At 34.2% G+C, this 21,016-nt stretch overlaps 4 protein-coding genes and 1 pseudogene across 7 annotated transcripts; 2 read left to right on the forward strand and 3 right to left on the reverse strand.

Annotated features, from left to right (window-relative positions):
* Positions 1-2,431: 2,431 nt before the first annotated feature.
* On the reverse strand, positions 2,432-4,060 carry LOC145602841 (uncharacterized). The gene is made up of 3 exons (XM_081658996.1): positions 3,831-4,060; positions 2,979-3,563; positions 2,432-2,879 (listed from the first exon to the last, which is right to left on the reverse strand). Exons 1-3 carry the CDS (start codon positions 3,928-3,930, stop codon positions 2,848-2,850), a joined length of 717 nt encoding a protein of 238 aa, XP_081515122.1. The 5' UTR covers positions 3,931-4,060; the 3' UTR covers positions 2,432-2,847.
* A 1,231-nt stretch (positions 4,061-5,291) lies between these two features.
* On the forward strand, positions 5,292-5,838 carry LOC145602754 (uncharacterized). The gene is made up of 2 exons (XM_081658917.1): positions 5,292-5,594; positions 5,719-5,838. The coding sequence occupies exons 1-2, from the start codon at positions 5,292-5,294 to the stop codon at positions 5,836-5,838; spliced, it is 423 nt and encodes a 140-aa protein (XP_081515043.1).
* A 325-nt stretch (positions 5,839-6,163) lies between these two features.
* On the reverse strand, positions 6,164-8,864 carry LOC145602144 (uncharacterized). Its single transcript, XM_081658312.1, has 2 exons — positions 6,960-8,864; positions 6,164-6,708 (listed from the first exon to the last, which is right to left on the reverse strand). Exon 1 carries the CDS (start codon positions 8,557-8,559, stop codon positions 7,060-7,062), a length of 1,500 nt encoding a protein of 499 aa, XP_081514438.1. The 5' UTR covers positions 8,560-8,864; the 3' UTR covers positions 6,164-6,708; positions 6,960-7,059.
* A 563-nt stretch (positions 8,865-9,427) lies between these two features.
* Positions 9,428-15,315, forward strand: LOC145601382 (pentatricopeptide repeat-containing protein At3g22150, chloroplastic pseudogene; annotated as a pseudogene). Of its 3 annotated transcripts, XR_014104385.1 has the most exons (7): positions 9,428-12,155; positions 12,235-12,408; positions 12,761-12,847; positions 13,112-13,242; positions 13,344-13,413; positions 14,117-14,329; positions 15,053-15,315. The product of XR_014104385.1 is annotated as a pentatricopeptide repeat-containing protein At3g22150, chloroplastic pseudogene, transcript variant X2 (transcript). The 3 variants fall into 3 exon arrangements; XR_014104386.1 differs by lacking the exon at positions 15,053-15,315 and having other exon boundaries at positions 13,112-13,263; positions 14,117-14,537; XR_014104383.1 differs by lacking the exon at positions 15,053-15,315 and having other exon boundaries at positions 14,117-14,537.
* LOC145602755 (patatin-like protein 1) lies at positions 14,644-17,826 on the reverse strand. Its single transcript, XM_081658918.1, has 7 exons — positions 17,674-17,826; positions 16,712-16,893; positions 16,426-16,600; positions 16,146-16,295; positions 15,600-15,893; positions 15,131-15,306; positions 14,644-14,710 (listed from the first exon to the last, which is right to left on the reverse strand). The coding sequence occupies exons 1-7, from the start codon at positions 17,824-17,826 to the stop codon at positions 14,659-14,661; spliced, it is 1,182 nt and encodes a 393-aa protein (XP_081515044.1). The 3' UTR covers positions 14,644-14,658.
* Positions 17,827-21,016: the final 3,190 nt, after the last annotated feature.

Consider the following 21,016-nt stretch of genomic DNA (forward strand, 5'->3'; position numbering starts at 1 on the left):
TGATTATCAATTGAGGAAACCTCTTCTCTAATGGATCGGAAACCAAAGCATCAGCAGCGTGAATGAGGGTAGGCATTGTCGTCGTTGGGTGGGTCGTGTCGAGGGGAAGATTCCGGTGGTGGTGAGGATGGGAAAGGACGGTTGCCGGTGGGAGGAGGGGTGGGAAAGGACGGTTGCCGGAAGTTAGGATGGGGTGGCGTGAGGTTGGGATTGCTGGGTATGTTATTTTTATCTATTTTTAATTTTTCTTTTTATCTTTTAATTGATTTTTGTCCAATTATGTAATAACACATGTTTGTTAAATTAAAAATAAAAAAATTTACCCATTGTACAGGTAACCGGTCAGAAGGGACCGTTAGAATAAAATCGCCTATAAAGGTGGGATTATTAGATAATAATTAAAAGGTGGGATTATTAACAGCGAACCGATCAAAAGTGGAATTATTAGAATCAATTTTTCCAAAAATGTATACATCAAAGTATTTTGTTCGATGAAGCATAAGGGAAAGATGTATTAATTAGATACCAATAGTTGGTGATAGAAGAAAAATAAATAAATTAAAGAGTATAGATAAATTGAGGGGAAGAGAAATTAAATTTAAAATTTGAAACCAAAGAAAATATAATGACGTCAAATTTTTATTTAGGCGGGAAAATTTTTCTTATAAAGCTGCCACGTGGACAACATGATGTCAGCGGTTGTTCCTTTAGTTTATTTATAGATAGATATATATATTTTGACTTGTTTGTCATTAAGAGCTTAAGTGGTGGTTTTATTTATTTATTTATTTAATATAATAGCTTAAGTAGTTTGTTGCTTGTATGAGTTGAATTAATTTGATTATAAGAATAATTTTTTTACATTAAAATCATAAAAATACGGTAAATCAAAGCTTTATAAATTTGATGTCAAAATATATACTACTCCATAATGCACAAAAATCTTTTACTCTATGATTACAATTTTATGAGTTAATGCACAAAATAAAAATGGAGTAATGTTAAATTTCTTACTAACTTTATTATTATGTAAATATAAAGGAGTTACACTCCAAGGGAAATTGTCATGCAAATGAAGAGTTTATCAATTAAACTTAACATTAATACATGAAAGTTAATGCATAGAGTTTTTCAATAATTAATGCTATGGTATGATTTGGCGACGACACATCATATGCCAAATGGCAAAATTGTTGACACATGGCAAAACATCATGTCTTGCCATGAGTTTTAATATATATTGATTAATTAATTAATTGATTGATTGATGATAGTGAATTGACGCTTTGAGATAGTACGTCTATGTAATTCAAGAATTTTATTGTAAAATATTATGAAATTAGATTTTATAATACGGAGTATTTAATTAGTATCGTAGAAAAGAGCTCAAAACACAACTATATTTAATAAGCTCAATTGGTTTCGAAAATTAGAGCTCGAAAAGCTCAGGCTTGTTTGGCACCATTTTTGGTTTTCAGTTTCCTGTTTTTTTGAAAACTAAAAACTAAAAACAGGAAACAAGAAAAAGGTGTTTTCACTTTTCTGTTGTCAGTTTTCAAAATTATTATGATATTAATAAGTCTATATTATTTTTGATTCATTATGTGACATATATAATATACTTTTAGAAAACAAAAAACCAAAAAACAGAAAATCACAACGATGCCAAACGAACCCAATTATCAACTCTAGCTTGGATGTTAGTGTAAGTGATATGAGTTAGTCGAGCAACACCAAGTAATAGCTCAGTTTTTTTTTTTTTTTTTTTGAAAGGACAAGTAATAGCTCAGCTCATTATCTACCATACTCTTAAATTTTTAACCTTAGACATTTAATTGTAATTGTAATAAACATTTACATTGTAATAATGAAGAATATGTATGTATCATCATTTACGGATATTACAATTTACAAAACATCCAATATTCTTTAAATGTGATAAAATATAGTACAAAAGTAAACAATACTCCATAATAATTGAACTAAACAACCCATCTCATCGTAAATGGTACTCCGTACGAAAATATGAAAATGGAAGTCGACAACTTGATAAGGTCACGTCTTAATTACAAAGTCTTTTAATTGATTATTCCCTATTAGAATATGCATGTGCCAATATTTATAAATTTTCTATAAATTGAAGTAATTTTAATAACAAGACAAAACCTTGATAATATTTTGTTCGCCCTTTTTTATTGACATCCAGCCTTGCCTAATCTTCTAGGTAGGTGGTGTTGAATAATGAGATATTGTCTCCATTTTCATAAATCCAAGATTAAATAAAAAAAAAAAAAATAAATAAATTATAAAAAAATCGCCATTAACAATAGAATTGGACCATGTTGTGTTATTATTTTCATTTGTAAATGTAGCTATAACTCTTGAAATACGCTTGTTTTTTTGCATTTGGATTCGTTGTGAATGTCTCCCCAACAAAACTCTATAAATATTGATATATTATCTTCTTGGTACATAGAATTGACAATATATGATCCGATTTAATTTGATAATCTGAAGAGACTTATTGAGAAAAATCCAATCATATACTCCATGCTGTCTCCATCTGACATGAACTCAAAGAACTAGAGTTTTATTTGATTTAATTTGACCCATAAAATTGTATCATTAAATCTATTATTGTATTTCTCATGTACAAATACTTCCATCACTTGCTTAAAGGATGACTATAAACTTACTAAATAGTAGATTACATTAAGCTTACATACTTTATATCGTCACACAAAACTAAACTCAATTGCTTCCAAAATATGTCACAATAAAATACTTGAGTACATATGAAAGTATCAGTATCGGACCTTATCATCGAACCTTGTCATCGAATATTGATCAATTATATATGAAATGACATGCATTAAAACCTGCAGAGAACATTATTTCACAAATCAAAATCAAAACATAAAATTTATAATTTCATGTATAAATTAATTTCAATTTAAGAATGAATTTGAGAAATTTACTTGGATCAACAGTAATTAGCATAGCAGTGCCCCCAAAATCACAAGTGCCACCAGCAATCTTAACCCTTTGCCAATAACTATTAAAAGCATATGAAGCATGGGCCACCAAATTATTGGGCACAAAGCAAGGCCCATTGGGCTGAACTGACCCACAATCAGCCCCATTTCCACAAGCATAGTCCATGGCCCTTTGGAGCATGGTCTCAGGCACTGTGGGCCTAGCAACACACCAAACCGCGTATTCATGGCCCGGTTGGGCCCAACCGTGTTTTGGAGGCCCAGCGGGCTGTAATGAGAGCTGAGAAGGCCCAGGATGAAGCACGACCGGACCGCCGGGAGTTGGGCTGGCCTCGCTAAAAGGCGGTCCCGACATCGGAGGAGCTGCATATGGGCTTGGACTAGGGGAGTTGTCTGGTGGGTTGGAGATTAAGTTTGTGGGAGTTGGAGCTAAGGGTGAAGGTGCTAACCATGAATCATCATATGCATCAAGTGTTGGGAGGTCAAATGTATCAGACTCTGGATTTTGATAGTATGAAAATTTCAATCCTGCCATCAACTTAAATCTCTCTAGGGATCTTCCGGCATCTAAAATCAATTCATCAAAATTCACAAAAAGTTAGTTACAGAGTTCATGTCATCTTTTAGATAGTTCAAGTTCACCACGTCATATACTGTTTCAAGACATAATAAATTGACATTCTTACTAATTAACCAACATGTTGATTTGTACGTAGAAATACTAACGTAATAATTGTATCATTTTACATAGGAAAGACATGATACACTTATGCATGGTACTCGTAGCAATTAATCAAAAAGCGAAAAATTCAATGTATGCAATAAGAATCATACCGCAAATGTTGAAGAGAGAAAATACGAATATGGACACAAGTACGATGATAAAATCGAGAGTGCTAGGACGAGTTGGACGTGCTCTGAACAAGACAGCCATTGTTATTAAAATCTACTTAAGGAGTGTAAGGCAAATAGGCAATGGATTAGAAGACCAAGGCACTCCTTATAGAGAAAATTAAATCACTGTAATGAAGAATATAATATGTGCAAATCCTCTAGCATGGTGATTGGAATATGTGCTTGCTTGAAATGGGAGAGCTTACATCTAAATTATACTAGTATTGAAATTGGCATTTTCCATTGATTCATGTATTGCTTGCATTTCACTCAAATTAGGGGCATTTTTACCTTTTTCTTGTACATTAAACACATAAAAAAATCTCCTCAAAAGTAGTATGGTACAATATACTAGAATAAATCTGATTTGGAATATTTTGGTGTTGTTTGTGAGTTATGCCTTCAGTGGGCATGACTCTTCATGAGTGTGCACAGTGCAGTGTGCTGCTGGCCTGCTGTGCTATGCAGTGTATATTAAAGAATGGATTTGATTTTAAAAAAAAGAAATAAAAAATTACTTGTACTTCATTGCAAATCATTTATTCTGAATATCATTATAGTAGCTTTAATTATCATTTAAAAATTAAAAAACAAAAGATTTATGATACTAGATTTTGAAATCACTTTTAAAAAAATTTAGCATGATTCTTAATTATTTTTATTTGTATACTTGTACATAACAAAGTATGATCAATGAGAATATGTGGATAGTGTAAAATTTCAAATGATACAATTATATAATATTGTAAGTATCTATATTTATAATCTACGTTACTATGAATCAATCAATTTAAATTTATCATATTGTATTTATAATCTATGTTACTATGAATCAATCAATTTAAATTTATCATATTGCAAATGAGATTCATATTACTATGAAAGCAACTTAACTTCCAAATTAAATTCCCTTTACAAACTATAAAACGGTCCAATCTGATCTAAAACTCGAGCAAAATTGATCTGATCCGATGCGGACCAATGCACAACCCTACTTCGGAGTTGGGACTAGTTAAAAATGAGGGGCTAGAGGGGGTGCATCTCATGCAAGTACAGATGTACTAAAATCTAGATTATGAATTTCCTAAAATAAAAATCTAGATTATGAACTCACCGTCTTTTTAAAATTTTTTAACTGCTCAATTTTGGCGTGATTCTAACGGTAACCTTTTCCCTCAACTCCCCTGTTTCATCCCTCAACAACCAACTTCTCACTTCATCTTCTACCCCAATCAATTCAACGGCTACCAAAAATCAAAAAGCAGAAAAAGAAGCACCCTCAAAAAAGTAAAAATTAAACCCCAAAAAAAAAAAAGCAAAAAAAAATTCATGGAAGAAGAAATTAAAGAACCCAAATTCAAAGAAAAAGAAGCAATAGTAATTCAATACTTAGATACTTCAATGTCGAACAATCTTCTTAGCAAATACCCTGATTATTCCGGTTTCGGTTTCGACTACTCGCAAAGCTCAATTTGGTCCCCATTAGTCCCTCGTTTTACTTCTCTTTCGTGTTTGAACCCCAAGTCTCCTGATTTGAATAGAAGGCTTTCTTTTGAGAAAATTTCATTGTCAAGTAATATTAAGAAGAAGATTTGTACTTTTGGGTTGAATTTAACTGCTAAAATTCAGAAGAATAAGAAGAAGAAGAAGATGTTAAAGTGTAACAATGATTCTTCTGAGTTGCAGTCTCCTCCTTCTAAAAAGGTAAGATCTTTGAACTAGTGCTAAGTTTTTTCGGGTAGTATTGGAAGTCGCAAATGGTAGTAATGTAGACGAGATTTGAACTTTAATTACTGAATTAGTGTAAATTTGTTATGTTCGGATGCAGGGTTGGAAGAAGGTGTTGAAGATGACATCTAAACAGTTCAAGAAAAAGAAGGATAATCATCATTGTCATCCCATTTCTAGGGTCACCCTTTCTGATTTTTTGCAGTCTCAGAATTTCTAGGTCTTTTGTTTTCTAATTCTAGCGGTATGAATTACTCTGTCATACTTGTTAGTATCATTATTTTGTAGCTAGTTCAAATTCTTTATGCCAAAAAAAGAAAATTCGAGACGCTAGGTAGTTCCGTAGTAAGGTTTGGGAGTTTGAGTCTCGTATAATCTACACATCTCCCTTCGTTTCAATTGTAATGTAATATTGGTATCGATCCAATTCATGCTACATTCGATTCTTGTCTACTGCAATATGGGTATTGATCCAACTCATCACCATGGCACTAATTTTTGTGTATAAGCCAAAATCAAGCTATTTCCAGTATGAACTTTGAAGGGTTAACTTTACAATAACAATATAACATAAATAAAGTTGTAACATCTTACAAAGTCATAATCAAAACCACCTCTGATAGTTCTAAGTTTTAACATTGGAATGGTATTGAGTACACCCCCATCCTCCTTATAAAAGATAAGGATAAAATGGTAAACACGCCGCTGGCCTGCTGTACCTCTCAGTTGATGGTGAACATGGTTCTTAAACAATGGGTGGCGGATGAGTTGTGAACTTGTGATAGACTGCTTAGGGATTAGGATGAACATGGTTCTTAACTTCTTATACAATAGGACAACTCATCCTCTGAGAACTATATAATCATCCCCCTCAGCCAAAGTTTTCTCAAAGAAGATCCCATAAGATGAGTTAATTCAGACCTAACTCCTTACAACTCCTGCTTTGTCAGCCCAGTTGTAGAGCTATATCCATTTACCGACTCACCATGTACCAACCTGCTGACGGCCAAACATAGACACGAGAAAATATTAAGGACCTCAATGGACCTCTGATAGTTCCTACACTGCAACGTCCCAATATCCTGTAAATCTGTAATGATAAGTATCAGTAATGTTGTTAAGAATGAAATTTGGATGACAGGGTTCATTACATCCTTTAATATAGTTATTTATTAATTTTATGAGGTAAGCAATGACCATAAATAATCCTGGTGAGTGGGAGGAGGGACATTGGGTTTTATTCATCCATTTAGAAAAATAGTTTCAACAATTAAAATTGCCAAATTAAAAATATCAGAGCAAAAGGAACAAAAGAGGAGTATTTGTATCCATGTGACAAACCTCAAAAGTGGACCTCATCAGGTAAAGGCTGTATTGCTGTAAAGCCATTCTGTTTCAGACTTCAAACAGAACCTTGTGGCGACTCCAAAACCCCTCAGCTTCAGCTACGACATCTAGCTTCCACCTCATTGCGCAAGCTTACAGCCAAATCTTCATTTCCATTTTGGCAAAGCCCATTGCACAACTCAGAGAGAATTTCTGGACCAGGAACCATACTTCTCCCTAGCATTTCCCTCAGAACCTGAACTGCTCCATCAAAATCACGATTCTGACAGAAAGAAGAGATCAAAATCTCATATGTATTACTCGTTGCATAACAACCATTTCTTATCATACTCTTGTACAATTGAAATGCACGTTCAGAATTCTTTCTCATGCACTGCCCTAAAATAAGAGCAGAATAGGTTGAGGAATTTGGGGCTAAATTCTGCTTGTCAAGTTCTTTAACCATAATGGCTGCTTTCTTAGTCTTGCCCTCCTTGCAGAATCCCAATATCAAAGCATTATACGTCACCATATTAACCTTCACCCCATCTTTCAGCATCTCTTCATAAAGTTCATATCCTGTCTCACTATTACCCCACTGGCTATATCCATTTATCAAAGTATTGTAAGTTACAGTATTTGGAGGCACACGTGCAGCTTTCATCTCACTAAAAACCCTGTTCGCGTCAGGCAATTTCCCTTGCTTGCAAAATCCATTGATGAGGGTGTTAAAAGTGACACTATCCGGCTTTAATCCATTCTTTTCCATCAAGGCTTTTAGCTTCACGGCAGAGGTGAGGAGGCCCTTATTGCAATACCCAGAAATAAGTATATTATGTGATGCAACAGTAGGAAAGATACCCATACTTGCCATATCCTGAAACACCTCCAAGGCCTTTTCCAAACTACCAAGCTTACAATGAGCATAAATAACCATGTTCATAGTATAAACATTTGGCATAATTCCATTTTTCCGAATCTCCTTATAAAAAGCCAGTGCAATTTTTTCCTGATTCAAACTATGCAATGAACTCATGTAAGCATTACAAGACTCTATTGTAGGTAGAAACCCATAATCCTTCATGTGGCAAAAGGTCGCGGTAGCATTCCTAAACTTCTTCATATGGGCATGAGTCTTAAAAAGTGAGTCAAACACAAGAGGAGACGAATCACACAATCGATACGAGTACAATATAGCCTCAAATAACTTATGTGGCACATCAATAGACCGCGAACTCAGTATATCCTTCATAATCGACTGAGAAGACTTAAATTTCCGGTGTTTGGTCAAAACATGGAGAATCATGGAATGAGTTTCAAGGCTGTGAAACTTAGGGTTTTTGAGCTGAACCCATTTATAAAACTCATAAGAAAGAACATAATCCTTCTTAATCTTCAATAAAACATGCTTAAATCTAAATGGGGTAAACCCACTTGATAATTTCTCCAATTTATCCCAATCAGAGTGTATAAGATGGCTATGTGCTACATTCACAAAATCAAGGTCCTGACCTTTTGGTTCAGGAATTGTTCCATGTGGAATTGGAATTACATTCCGTTTATTTCTTGCTAAATTACCCAGAATTGAGGAATTGCTCAAACCAGAAACTTTCATAGCAAAGTTTGAGAATCAAGCAAATTTAACAAAAGGGTGTTCTTAATTTAAACAATTTTAGGGTTTAACCTTGAGTTTGAATGATAATATACAGAGAAATACTTGAAACTTGAAAGCAGGTGAAATGAACAAAACCTAAAGTTACCCAGAAACGAAATTGGAAAGAAAGTTTTGCTCTTTAATTGACTTGAAACTGACCTGATCATGGAAACTCAGAGCTTGTTTGCTGTCGTGTTTGATACTTTGATAGCTCCTGCAAGTCAGAAATGGTGAGGTGCGGCCGTGCGGGGGAAGGACATAACATTTGATAGAGCCAAAGCCCAAAGGTGGCAAAGTAGTACTGGTACTCGTATTTGAATTCAGCCCTTTTGCTAGAGGTTGTAAATGGGTCGTTCAAACACGTTTGTATTGGGTGATTTAGGGTCAAATTGGCAAGGGTTACTTTGGGTTGCATGAGATTGAACTCGATTTTGGTTTGCGTCGGGTATTAAAGATTCGATAATCAAGTATGAGTCAATTTTGATAAATTCTTTTGTTTTTTTTAGATAATCTTATGTTTCAACAATTTAATGCAAGGTTAAAATTTATAATCTCAACAATCCAAGCTTAGGTTACCACAGGTCAATTTTGACCAGTTTACACTTGACTGATTACGAGTTCAAAACGAGCTAATAATTTCCTAACTCAACAGGGTCAAATCTGGGTTGAATCGTGAATCGAGTTGAGCAGGCCAAGTTCGCGCTTGGCTAGTTGGCTTGGCTCCCCTTCTAGCCAACCTAACCTTCATTATTTTTCAAATTTTCTAGAGTCCCAAAATAACAGACATTGGATTTTGGAAGGATATACTCATTGCCAGCTACTCACTCAATCCACAATCCTACACCACTCTACTGGCTAAGGCTCACAAGCTAAGAAGACACCATAACAATCAATGGAGTAAGCAAATTCAAACCCAGAAAAATTACAACCCAGAAACAATAACCAGACCTCAAAAATTCATCTCCCATGTCTACTTCATCCCTACCACTTCCCTTACCACTCCCACCCAACAATCTCTCACCTCACAGGCAACTCCCCACTTCACAATTCTCTCTTTTAGACCCACTTCTACCCTCCCTTGATGAACCCCAAAAAGCCCTTAAAACCCCAACAATTCGTACCCGTTTAAGCCAACTTTGCAGAGATGGTCAACCCCATATTGCCCGCCAAGTGTTCGACGCATTGCCTAAACCAACTACTGTTGTTTGGAACACTATTATTATTGGTTTTATTTGTAACAATCTTCCCTTTGATGCTCTTTTGTTTTACTCTCGAATGCGGTCTAATTCTTCTACTAAATGTGATTCTTATACATATTCTTCTGTTCTTAAGGCTTGTGCTGATACCCGGAATTTGAGGGTTGGTAAGGCTGTTCATTGTCATGTTATAAGGTCTCATATTCATGCTAGTAGAATTGTGTATAATTCTTTGTTGAATATGTACTCTACTTGTCTTGCTAGTACTGTTGTTTCGCAATATAGCGAGGTTGATCCTGTTCGTAGAGTGTTTAATACTATGAAGAAGAAAGATGTTGTTGCTTGGAATACATTGGTTTCTTGGTTTGTGAAAAATGAGAGGTTTGATGAGGCTGTTAGGTATTTTAGGTTGATGATGATCATGGGTATTAAACCTACCCCTGTTAGCTTTGTTAATGTGTTCCCGGCTGTTTCGGGTGTTTGTGATTACAGGCTTGCCAATGTTTTATATGGGATGCTTGTCAAGTTTGGTGGTGAATATGTTGATGACTTGTATGCTGTCAGCTCAGCAATTGTTATGTTCTCAGATATTGGTTGTCTTGATATAGCAAGGAAGTTGTTTGATGGGTGTTTGAACAAGAATGTTGAGGTATGGAATAGCATGATTGGTGGGTATTTGCAGAACAACTGTTACATTGAGGCACTTGATCTTTTCGTCGAGGCTCTTAGTTCGGAGCATGTTTCACTTGATAATGTTAGTTATATTTCAGCTTTAAACACTGTCTCACAAATGCAGCAGATGAATATTGGTCAGCAGCTGCATGCTTTAGTGTTGAAAAATCCAACAACTTTGTCTGTCACTGTACTAAATGCTGTTATTGTTATGTACTCGAGGTGTAATTATATTCACGAAGCCTTTAAGGTTTTTGAAGGGATGGCTGAAAGAGATGCTGTGTCATGGAATACTATGATTACTGCTCTTGTGCAGAATGGGTTGGATGATGAAGGACTGATGCTTGTTTATGAGATGCAAAACCAGGGGTTTGTAGTTGATGCAGTAACAGTTATAGCTATACTCTCAGCTGCATCAAATCTCAGAAGTGAGTTCATCGGGAAGCAAACTCATGCTTATCTAATAAGGAAAGGGATAGAGTTTCAGGGCATGGACAGCTATCTAATAGATATGTATGCTAAATCTGGTTTGATAGAGAAGGCACAACTACTATTTGAAAAAAGTGATGAGCTAAGTAGAGATCAAGCAACATGGAATTCCATGGTATCTAGTAACACGCAGAATGGGCTTATTGAAGAGGCTTTTGCTGTATTTCGCCAGATGCTTAAGAGAAATGTGCTTCCAAATGCTGTTACCATGGCATCAATTCTTCCAGCTTGTAGTCAAATTGGGAGTATCGCATTGGGTAAACAGATCCATGCATTTGCTACCCGCCACTTCCTTGACCAAAATGTGTTTGTTGGCACTGCTTTAGTAGACATGTATTCGAAGCTTGGGGCAATTGCTTCTGCTGAAAACATGTTTGCTTTGATTCCCACTAAGAGTCCTGTTACGTACACTAACATGATATTGGGCTATGGACAACATGGAATGGGAGCTAGAGCTCTTGCCTTATTCGATGAAATGCAGAGTTCAGGTGTAAAACCTGATGCAGTCACTTTCATTGCAGTATTATCTGCATGCAGCTATGCTGGGTTGGTTGATGAAGGTCTTAGTATTCTGGAGTCAATGGAGATAAAATATGGACTTGAACCTTCAATTGAGCACTATGCTTGTGTGGTGGACATGTTAGGAAGAGATGGAAGATTGAGTGAGGCCTTTGAGTTGGCTGAACAATTGGGCGAGGTAGGTAGTGCAATCCAAGCTTGGGGATCACTTCTTGCAGCTTGCAAAACTCATAGACAATATGATTTGGCAAAGATTGTTGCCAATAAATTACTCAATATGGAATCTAGAAATAGTAGGAGTGGGTACCATGTACTGTTATCAAACTTGTACTCAGATGAGGGATATTGGGACCTTGCTGATAGAGTTAGAAAAGAGATGCAAGAGAGAGGTGAGAGGAAGGAAGTTGGCTGCAGCTGGATAGAGACTTTTGGTCGTGTAAACTATTTTGTATCCAAGGATATGAAGCACCAAGAATGTGAGTATGTGTATGAGATGCTGGCAAAGTTAGCTTCAAATATGGAGGATGCAGGGTATGCTCCCCTTTGTTACGGTGATACACAGATGGACTAGATATCTCATGGTGATAATTGAGGAGATGGACTTGAAGGAGTTATGCAGTTTAAGTTGGTTCAGTTCATATCTAATCATGATCTCCCGCTCCAAGACAAGCTTCTATCAAAGTAATTCTATACCTTATGGAATTTGTATGTCTGTAATATTCTTTCCTGCAAAGTTTTGATGCCCATGACATAATTTCAGGTGCTGGTCAAAGTAAAAGTCTCATGCAAGTAATGATGTAGTAAGCTGCCAACTTTTTCCTGTCTTACTGGACTTGAAGCTGATTTAGGGAGATCAGTGTTCATACAGCTTCTGTTAATAAGGATTTTTGGACATGGCAAGTCATTTCCTGGCTCAGAAAAGGGAAATTAAAAGGTAATGTATGTCATAATGGTCTCACCAAATATGAAAGAGTAAAAAGCTATACAATATGGTAAAAAAAAAAGGAGGGAGGCTGGGAAACCTTCAATATTTATATTTCTTTTCCTCAGCTCTTAAGCAAGGCGTAATCTGAAAACCGCTTTTTCAAATGTTGGGTGTCTATTTAGCTGACTTCCCAGACTCCTTCCCCTCTTTTTTCTTGCAGCAGATGTATTTTATTTTTATTTTAAAAAAAAAAAAAAATTATTTTGAGAGGGGGGAGCTGCTGAGTGCTGACTGTTAATCCATATTAGTACTAAGATGTTATGTTTTGCTGATTGCTGATCATTGTGACATTTGTACATAGGTTCATGCAAGTTTGAATGCCTTAAAGGGCTTGAAGAGCAATCAAGCAGATTGGAAATCCAAAATGGAACTTCTTGAACTCTTGAAGGTTTTGAACTTCTTTGCATCTTTAGGCTTTATCTCTGTACTCTGTAGGACTGCAGTTCTGTTTTCTAGCTATCTCAGTGTTTAGTATCACTACAGGCCTCTGTTCAGTTTTCATTCTGAAAGTCTATAGCTGACTCTTTCTAGTATGAATAGTTTAAGTTTGGTGAACAGCTTTGCAATTCTTTCATTTCTTGCACCCTCTAGTCATATCTGATTCTCTTTTGGGTGCTTTGAGCTTTACCATTTCTGCTTCTCTTGTCCCCAGGCTTAAATAGGGGACTATCAACAAGTAGACAAACCAGCAGCGTAATTTGTGGATGTACTGTAGACCCATGTATGATTTCTAGTGTCAAGACTCAGATGCTACATGCTTAAGTCTATTCTGAGGGACTTAAGGTTAAATTTTATAACTTCATGGTACAAATGTTTTCGTTTGTGGCTGTTTGAATGTACTACTTGCCCTTGTACTTAATTTGATTTTAATTTGCAATGTGCAGGCAGGCATGTGTCATAGCAGGCTTGTGTACCAGCCACCGGCAATGTAAACACCTTACGTCATTGTAGAAGGTAAGATGAAGAATTGCTAGTTTCTTTGTGATCTCTCCAATATTGATTGCATGGCTGTATGCTATATTGTTTTTTGGCCTCTGATTTCGTTTTAAATTTGGTTGAACATACTTCCTGTAATACCTATAGTTGTTGGCACTTAAAAACTAAATTGTGGAGTTTCTGGAAGATACTTGTGGATCATTATTATGATTTGATTGTATTCAGTGTCTGAACTTTTTGGAGTTCTATTTTCTGACTTTTTGCTGATTCTCTTCATTATTTTAAATTCTTAATTGATCGTTGTCTTTCGTTTTTCGCCGGAATGATAAATGCATGGAGCTTTTAATTGTGCAAGGCTTAGGACGTGAGTAGTGAAAGCTTGCAGAAAGAGAGTATAATGGTTACAATCTTGGATTTCGTATTAGATATCTGCTAATCAATTTGCAATATGATCTTCTGATATGACTTTAAAGAAAGCTTATGTTATTAGCTGCCTGACCAAGTGACCAGGCATCTGTTTGCACATTACTGATATACATTGCTGTTATCTGAACTGGTTTCTAGTGTAGTGACGAGCTGTCTTATGCCACTCATTTTATGTGACATCCTGTGAAAGTATTCTTCCATGGTAGCCTAGTAAAAGCAATTGTCTGTTTCACCATTGTAGTGATGTTTCAGGAAGCAAAAAATCCATCTTACATCTTTCCTGTTTTATTTTCAGATAGTCAAGCTCCAAGTTCAGAATCTAAGTGGGGAATTGAAGATAAAAGTTAATTGAACTGAATTCAGCTCTTTCTACCTTGCAAAATCTGAATTGTGATGTTTTTTGTGCCATCGGTTTGGCTGGTGCGCAGCCAACCTAGCACAACTTGGTCAGATAAAAGCAGAACAAGAAGCAACTCTGAGAAAACAAGTGCTTCACAGCTTCAGCAGTGTATGATTCTGGCTCTTATTTTCTCAGTATCATTTTGCTCTCTTCTCATCTTCGTCCTTCCTTGTTTCCGTATGAAGTGGCTGTTTAGACATGGAATGATAATAACATTTTTTAAATGTTAAACTCCTTTTCTTCAATGAAAAATATAGAATTTGATTTAAGTTCATACACACCAGCTAGAAATTCTACTCTTTCAAAATTTATTGGTATGTTAAGATCCTGTAAATTCATAAATATAAATAATTAAATTTAAAAAACAAATATTACAGTTGTGCTTTTGTAATGGAAATTGGGAAATTTTTTAAAGTGTATAAAATCTTCTATCTGATTCAGTTTTGGCTCTTCCGGAATTTCCTTTCTTCTGAGAGTCGTTCTGCTAGCCTGCACATGTTATACCAGCTATTAGCTGACAATTTTAGGTATAATTAAATCCCTAAATTTATGCTAACGAATGCATGAGTTGAGGTGAAATCTTTTTCTATAACACGTTCTGTGTATACACGGAATATTATTATAGAATGATGTCAATCGACTCAATCCCGTATAATTAAGGATATGACCTAATTTAGATAAGGGGTACTTTCGGTTGTCTAGTTAAGTAGTGATGAATTAATTCTTCTTCAAGAAGGTTGACAACTATATTCTGTTATCCCAATTTTACTTAAAGTTTGTGACTACTATACTCGAACAATAATTGGTGATTTATTTATCATTTTTTGTCAGTGATCTAATCTAATACAGTATTAAGTATTAGTACACAAGCAAGAACACCAAAATTTCGGAACATATCTAGGGTTAAACCTTGTAAGGACTTCTGCGTTGGTGCCCATGTCTTGAATAGCTTCGAGAAATCCAGTTTCAGGATCAACTCGTGAAGCTGGTTTGTTGAGCAACTCTTGACCAATTTTCACCAGATTTTGCAAGTTCTCTTTTGTTGATACATCTAGTGATGTTGCTACTCCTGTTAAGCTATTATCCTGTTTCCATATAAAGGAATGTTAATAACAATTCGTATAAAGTATGCTTGTGCTTTTCTTATGCATATTGTATCAAAAATCACTCATTAAATTCAAGTTACGTCTATGACTCATAAATTTTGATTGTCACAAAACTCGTAGTGCACTTGGGTACATAACGCTCCATCCATCAAGCACGTGATTGGCTTGTACACGAGTGCCTCTCCCCCGGTCACTGTTAGACCCTGGTGCACAGTGCTACTACTGATACAATGTAATGCATACATAAACGACTAACACATTGATCTACTTACTTGAATACGAAGGTAGTTATCTTGGGTTTGAGTAGCCTGAAAAAGAACACTATTGTGAAGATCAACCATATCACCTCCAGATTCAAAGAGACAATCTATAATAGGAGTTGATCCACCATTCATAATCCAAGAAAGAGGCCCCCATTTTGCTGTCATTTTTGCATTATATTTTTCCTCATTCTTTGCTGATCCACTCCCTATTGAAATCACTAGCAACCTTCCATCATGCATGCTATGAGCATTTGGGTTTTCCTTTATCATCTGTTTGCTCACTTCAATCATAGCTATCAAAGTCTGGACAAGGAAGACGAAAATATTTGTTAACTGTCAAAATTTTATATTCGTTAGACTTACACTAATATACTGTGAGAGAAATATGACTTATTATATCGGGGATAACTTTTAATGTCTCACAATAAGTTATTGTAAGTCTGTCTCACTTAATGCTTATTGTGCATATATAATTATTCAATGTGAAACGACTCTATATGTAATCACAACCTAAACCGGTCAAGATTAATATGAAAAGGAGTTGTTTTTTTATACCGGATTATTGTCCACAATTCCACCATCAATAAGATTAAATTCTCTAACACTTGGATCTCCAAATTGATATGAGGGAAGAAATGTTGGGGCAGCCGATCCACCAATGCATATATCAGATAGCTTTGCATCAATAGAAGGTTGAGCTGGTATCTGAAGAATCAATACAATATTTTTATTTTGTGCACTCAAGGGCATACCACAGGAAGCATGACGTGCATTATGCTCATGAACAATATGAATCTTCTAATAAACGAAAAACAAGATAAATTATAAAACCAACCTTGAAAGAAGAAAAGATAACTGGTTGGAGCAACTTAATATCAAAAGCTGGAATAATGAGATTTGTTAAAGTCTGATGAAGCTTCATCTCTTTTAAATCCCTTCTCAGCAAATTATGCAAATATTTGCCATCATATTTAGGCCCCATCATTGATTTGAAAATGCTAAATACTCCACTGCAATGCATTTAAAGGAAAACCAATATGTCACATACAAGTAGCGCAATTGTAACATACACGAGAGTAGTGTGTGAATAGCGTAAAAATTTAAACGTTCAAACTCCGTACCTTTCTTGTGGAAATATCTTAGGGGAGTGTTCTAGATAGAAAGGGATGATATCTTTGGCAGCATAAAGAGGGCGATTATTTTCATCTGGTGCAGTTAACATAGCTCCTACTATACCACCCGTACTTGTTCCAGCAATCACATCAAAATAATCTGCTAATCTTGCATCTTCCCCGTCTAATTTCTACAAAATAATTATAAATCATATTTTAGTTAGACTTTTGTTCCCTTTTTGGTGAGACCAATTTGTACAAAAATAATAGTACGTTTAATTTATACTAATACTCGTCAAAAAAAAAAATTAAAAAAATTTATACTAATACATTTTCAAAAGGCATGCATATATTGTATTCCATTTTTTTGTCTAATGAATTTCCTTTTCAATTAATTATTGTAACTATTTAATCATTGAAATTATTTTCAGCTGATAAATCGTTTTTCAATGATGAAACCAGGCCAATTCTTATCAATCACAATTCCTATAAAAAAAGGGGGGGAAAAAAAAATCTTATCAGTCACAATGATTTCTGTTGACTTACCAATGCCTTTAATATTGATAACTAAAGTTGACTCGTAATGCTTTTAAGTTTTAACATCGCGATAAATAAAAGTAAATATATAAGTTGATCAGAACAAAATTTTAACTATCAAGATTGATTTATTATTACATACATCTGATTTTTTTTCATCAACAATTTCTTTTTGACCCATGCAAATTAATTAAAATTGGTTTTTTTTACTGAAATAAGATTAATGTTATATGAAAGAATAGCGTAATATGGACATACAATCTGCAAGGGAATGAATCAATACGTAGCAATGTAGTAAAATGGACAATAACTTTCATTTAGCCTTCGCTCTTTTTTTTTTTTAATCAAATATTCTCTTTTTCATAACTCTATCATGAATAATCGAATTGGATGTATATATATGTACATTTAAAAGTGCAAACTAGATGACATACCTGAAGTTGTTGCTCGAGAAAACTAGCAATAATAGCAGGTATAAGACCGCGAACTCCACCACCATCCAAGCTAAGGATGGTGATAAGCTTCTTGTTTTTATTGTTGAATTTGATCACTGAAGGAAGATCTTGTGCTTGAGGCATTGCCGCCATTTTCGAATAAAACGTTTCTTCAACACTATAAAACCAGATTGAAATTGAAATTGAAGATAATGAAGAAGATGCAAGAAATTATGCTTTAATTTAATTATGGAAACTAATATAATAACAAGTTACATGCATTTATATATGATATTACAAATGGCTTGGATATAATTTGACTATAATAAACTAAATCTATTAGCTGTTTCTTAATTAGTTGTACAATATTATAAAAACAAGTTCATCTTATGCATGATTAGTCAGATTATATTATATAGTTTTGTTTAATTAGAGTATACTCCATAAGGGTAATCTATCTATCTATCTATAACTTTATACTAAAGGCGAAATCAGGAATGACACATGTCATCTCCTGGTTAAAAAATTTTCCCTCCAAAAGTTTTTTTATTTTTATTTATTTTTTTATTTTTTGGCCAAAGCTTTTTAGAGAAGTTTTTAATACAAACTATTCAATAATATTTCACTTCCTATTTTATAAGTATAAGATCTCCTAGAACCGGGAGGGAGCTCTAACCACTTGAGCTATCCTTCACTCGCATTCTCTCTGTTTTCTTTAGTGTGATCAATTTTTTAAATTTTTTTTATAATTACAGAACTTTTATCCTATTTTGCAATTAGGTTTAATTTTTTATAATTAAATAATAATGCTAAATTAATGATAAGTATTAAGTTTTAAAAATTACCGTGCATGTCACGGGACTTAACCTAGTTGTTTATATTATCAAAACAGAGGGAATAATAATTGCTTAGAAAAGGTCTAAGTTTGTAACACCCCCGATTTACAAACTAATAATAAACAATAAATAAAAGAAAAACAATCAACCTTTAAATAAAAATTGCGGAAGCATACACTTAAATCGGAGGTATTACCGCCACACTCGACAACCTGTCAAGTGTTAAGCCTTACAAAATCCCAATACTTACAACCCAACAAATCTAGGTGAGCTATTTATACAACTTTACAAGTTCGATATAAAAACACTAATCGAAACACTTGAGCTCTTTTAGCTACGATCACTTGATCAACCTGCTTACACAATCTTGACTGCTCACCATTAAGGACAAATTCCAAAATAGATCGTCGTAGGGCCACCATAAGAAAAAGATATGGCCGCAAACACAAGTAGCATAACAAAATAACACACACACGTCAGCAAAAAGCTGAGTAATCATCACTTATCAAAATATAATTAAACAATATATATAATAATCAATATAACTAGCTCACTTAGCAATGTAGCCCGAAACTACATTCACAAATATACCAAACTCAAGGGTAAAATTAACTCCATCCATACTCCGAAAGTAATCCTCAAATATAATAATACGATAATTTGCTCAATTAACTCATCTAACCAATAAGTGTGCCACACTCTTTGTTCTATACCTAGCCTGGGACATGAGTAATTCGAATAATAAACCAACAAGTATAAAAAGAACTTGAATACTCCCAATAATTAGAAAACACCTTGAACCAGACCACATACGGGCCAATTCCCACTGTAGGGGACCATAGAAAAATATATAAATAATAAAGATTGTACCTCATTCTTAACTCATGATCATTATCTCATTACCAAACATGCCAAGGACTAAGGTATATAACGCCGAGCCTCAAACCAATAACAAAATAATCACTCTCAACCTTTTGATCTCATACATTGATCAAATAACCATTCACAAATTAATACATAGTATCTCAATAATGGCACGAGTACCCAAATTACACGACAATTCGATTCATAAATATCTCAACTCTTACGGGGCTAATACTAGTACCCAAAATTAATTATTTCTCAACCCAAAAATAATACTCTGCATTAACAACCCTAAAACCTCGATAAAACAATACTCCAAATAGAGACAACATTAAAACCCTAGAAATAACACAATCAATCAATTCGACAATTAAATCACATAATACCACATACTAATCATATACATATAAATCATGATCATATATAATTCACAAAGTATAAAATTTAAACATAACAATACAATGTACAATAATTAATACTAACAATTTGTAACCAAACAAATCACAAAATTAATTGAGATCGTGTGATTACCTTCCGACTAGTTACAATCTGACCACAACATTCAAGACCAAGTAATGTGCACTGACGTTGCAATTTGTGGGCTTTGTTTTACAAATCCACTGGAGTTTGGAGAATTAAATATGAAATGGATATTGAAGAATAATAATGAAAGAAAAACTTTAATGAAATATCAAGTTTTGGGGTAGGATCATGGAAGTCACGCACAAAAGAGATCGTTCGGCAAGCCCTTTTCTTTTTTTTTTTTAATAAAATATCTTTTGAGAGTTAAGAATATTTTTAGGGTTTAAAATAGTTTATATAAGTTCTATTTAAATCGGATAGGGTTTTAAAACTATACTAACTCTAAATAAAAAAAATATGAGATTAGAAAAGTTATATAATAAATAAAAATAAACTATATTTCTATAAAATATATAATATAAAATCATAAATATTCAGGTATTACAAATTTGGTGGTGGCTTTGTGCACGTTTAATTTTTAAGTGCTGTTTAATACAAGCTAAACACCAGATTTATTTAGACTTTAGAATGTTAAGTTACCTACGCGCGTAGACTTGGAGGATGTAGAATAACATGCATTATATTAAAGGCCTATTCTCTTTAGCTTATTTTCAGTTCAGCTCAGCTCTAATAAGTTCAGTTCAGTTCAGTTCAGTTCTTATCTTAATTTCCTTCTTTCATAAACTATTCAATTCAGTTCAGCTCCAATAAATTCAGTTCAGTTTAGTACAGTTCAGCTCAGTCTAGTAAATCAGAACAGACCCTAAATGATTTATTGATAATAAATTAATATGATAAACATACGAGTATTTTTGGAAAAGAAATCGCAAGTCAATGTACATATGTCGACAAATATAGATCCATCTCCAAACATGTGATATCCTTTATAATTTATCGATCATGTATGTATACGTTTGTATTAGTGTATCACTTACAGTTAAGTGGTGGTGAAATTTAAGAGGAAGAAACAATGCATTTATGCATGGCCTCAATCATGGTACAAATTCTTAAATGAACCTGGTTCACACTAATTTATTGTGGACCACTAACATTAGAGAAACTATAGTTGTTTTATTAATAAAAAAAAAAAAGTCACTATATAAAATGAAGGTTACTATGTT

This window comes from Chenopodium album, chromosome 21, assembly GCF_948465745.1.
Source record: "Chenopodium album chromosome 21, dcCheAlbu1.1, whole genome shotgun sequence".
In the NCBI taxonomy this organism is placed as follows: domain Eukaryota; kingdom Viridiplantae; phylum Streptophyta; class Magnoliopsida; order Caryophyllales; family Amaranthaceae; genus Chenopodium; species Chenopodium album.

What these genes read in the sequence shown, in the direction of transcription:
- LOC145602754 (XM_081658917.1), top strand. Translation starts at nt 5,292, where the DNA reads ATGTCGAACAATCTTCTTAGCAAATACCCTGATTATTCCGGTTTCGGT. An exon ending in AGTCTCCTCCTTCTAAAAAG is followed by an intron (nt 5,595 to 5,718) that starts GTAAGATCTTTG and finishes GTTCGGATGCAG; the next exon opens with GGTTGGAAGAAGGTGTTGAA.
- LOC145602841 (XM_081658996.1), bottom strand. Translation starts at nt 3,930, where the DNA reads ATGGCTGTCTTGTTCAGAGCACGTCCAACTCGTCCTAGCACTCTCGAT. An exon ending in TTCTCTCTTCAACATTTGCG is followed by an intron (nt 3,564 to 3,830) that starts GTATGATTCTTA and finishes AATTGATTTTAG; the next exon opens with ATGCCGGAAGATCCCTAGAG. An exon ending in GCTAATTACTGTTGATCCAA is followed by an intron (nt 2,880 to 2,978) that starts GTAAATTTCTCA and finishes TGTTCTCTGCAG; the next exon opens with GTTTTAATGCATGTCATTTC.
- LOC145602755 (XM_081658918.1), bottom strand. Translation starts at nt 17,826, where the DNA reads ATGGCGGCAATGCCTCAAGCACAAGATCTTCCTTCAGTGATCAAATTC. An exon ending in TTCTCGAGCAACAACTTCAG is followed by an intron (nt 16,894 to 17,673) that starts GTATGTCATCTA and finishes ATTATTTTGTAG; the next exon opens with AAATTAGACGGGGAAGATGC. An exon ending in ATAACTACCTTCGTATTCAA is followed by an intron (nt 15,307 to 15,599) that starts GTAAGTAGATCA and finishes ATATGGAAACAG; the next exon opens with GATAATAGCTTAACAGGAGT.
- LOC145602144 (XM_081658312.1), bottom strand. Translation starts at nt 8,559, where the DNA reads ATGAAAGTTTCTGGTTTGAGCAATTCCTCAATTCTGGGTAATTTAGCA.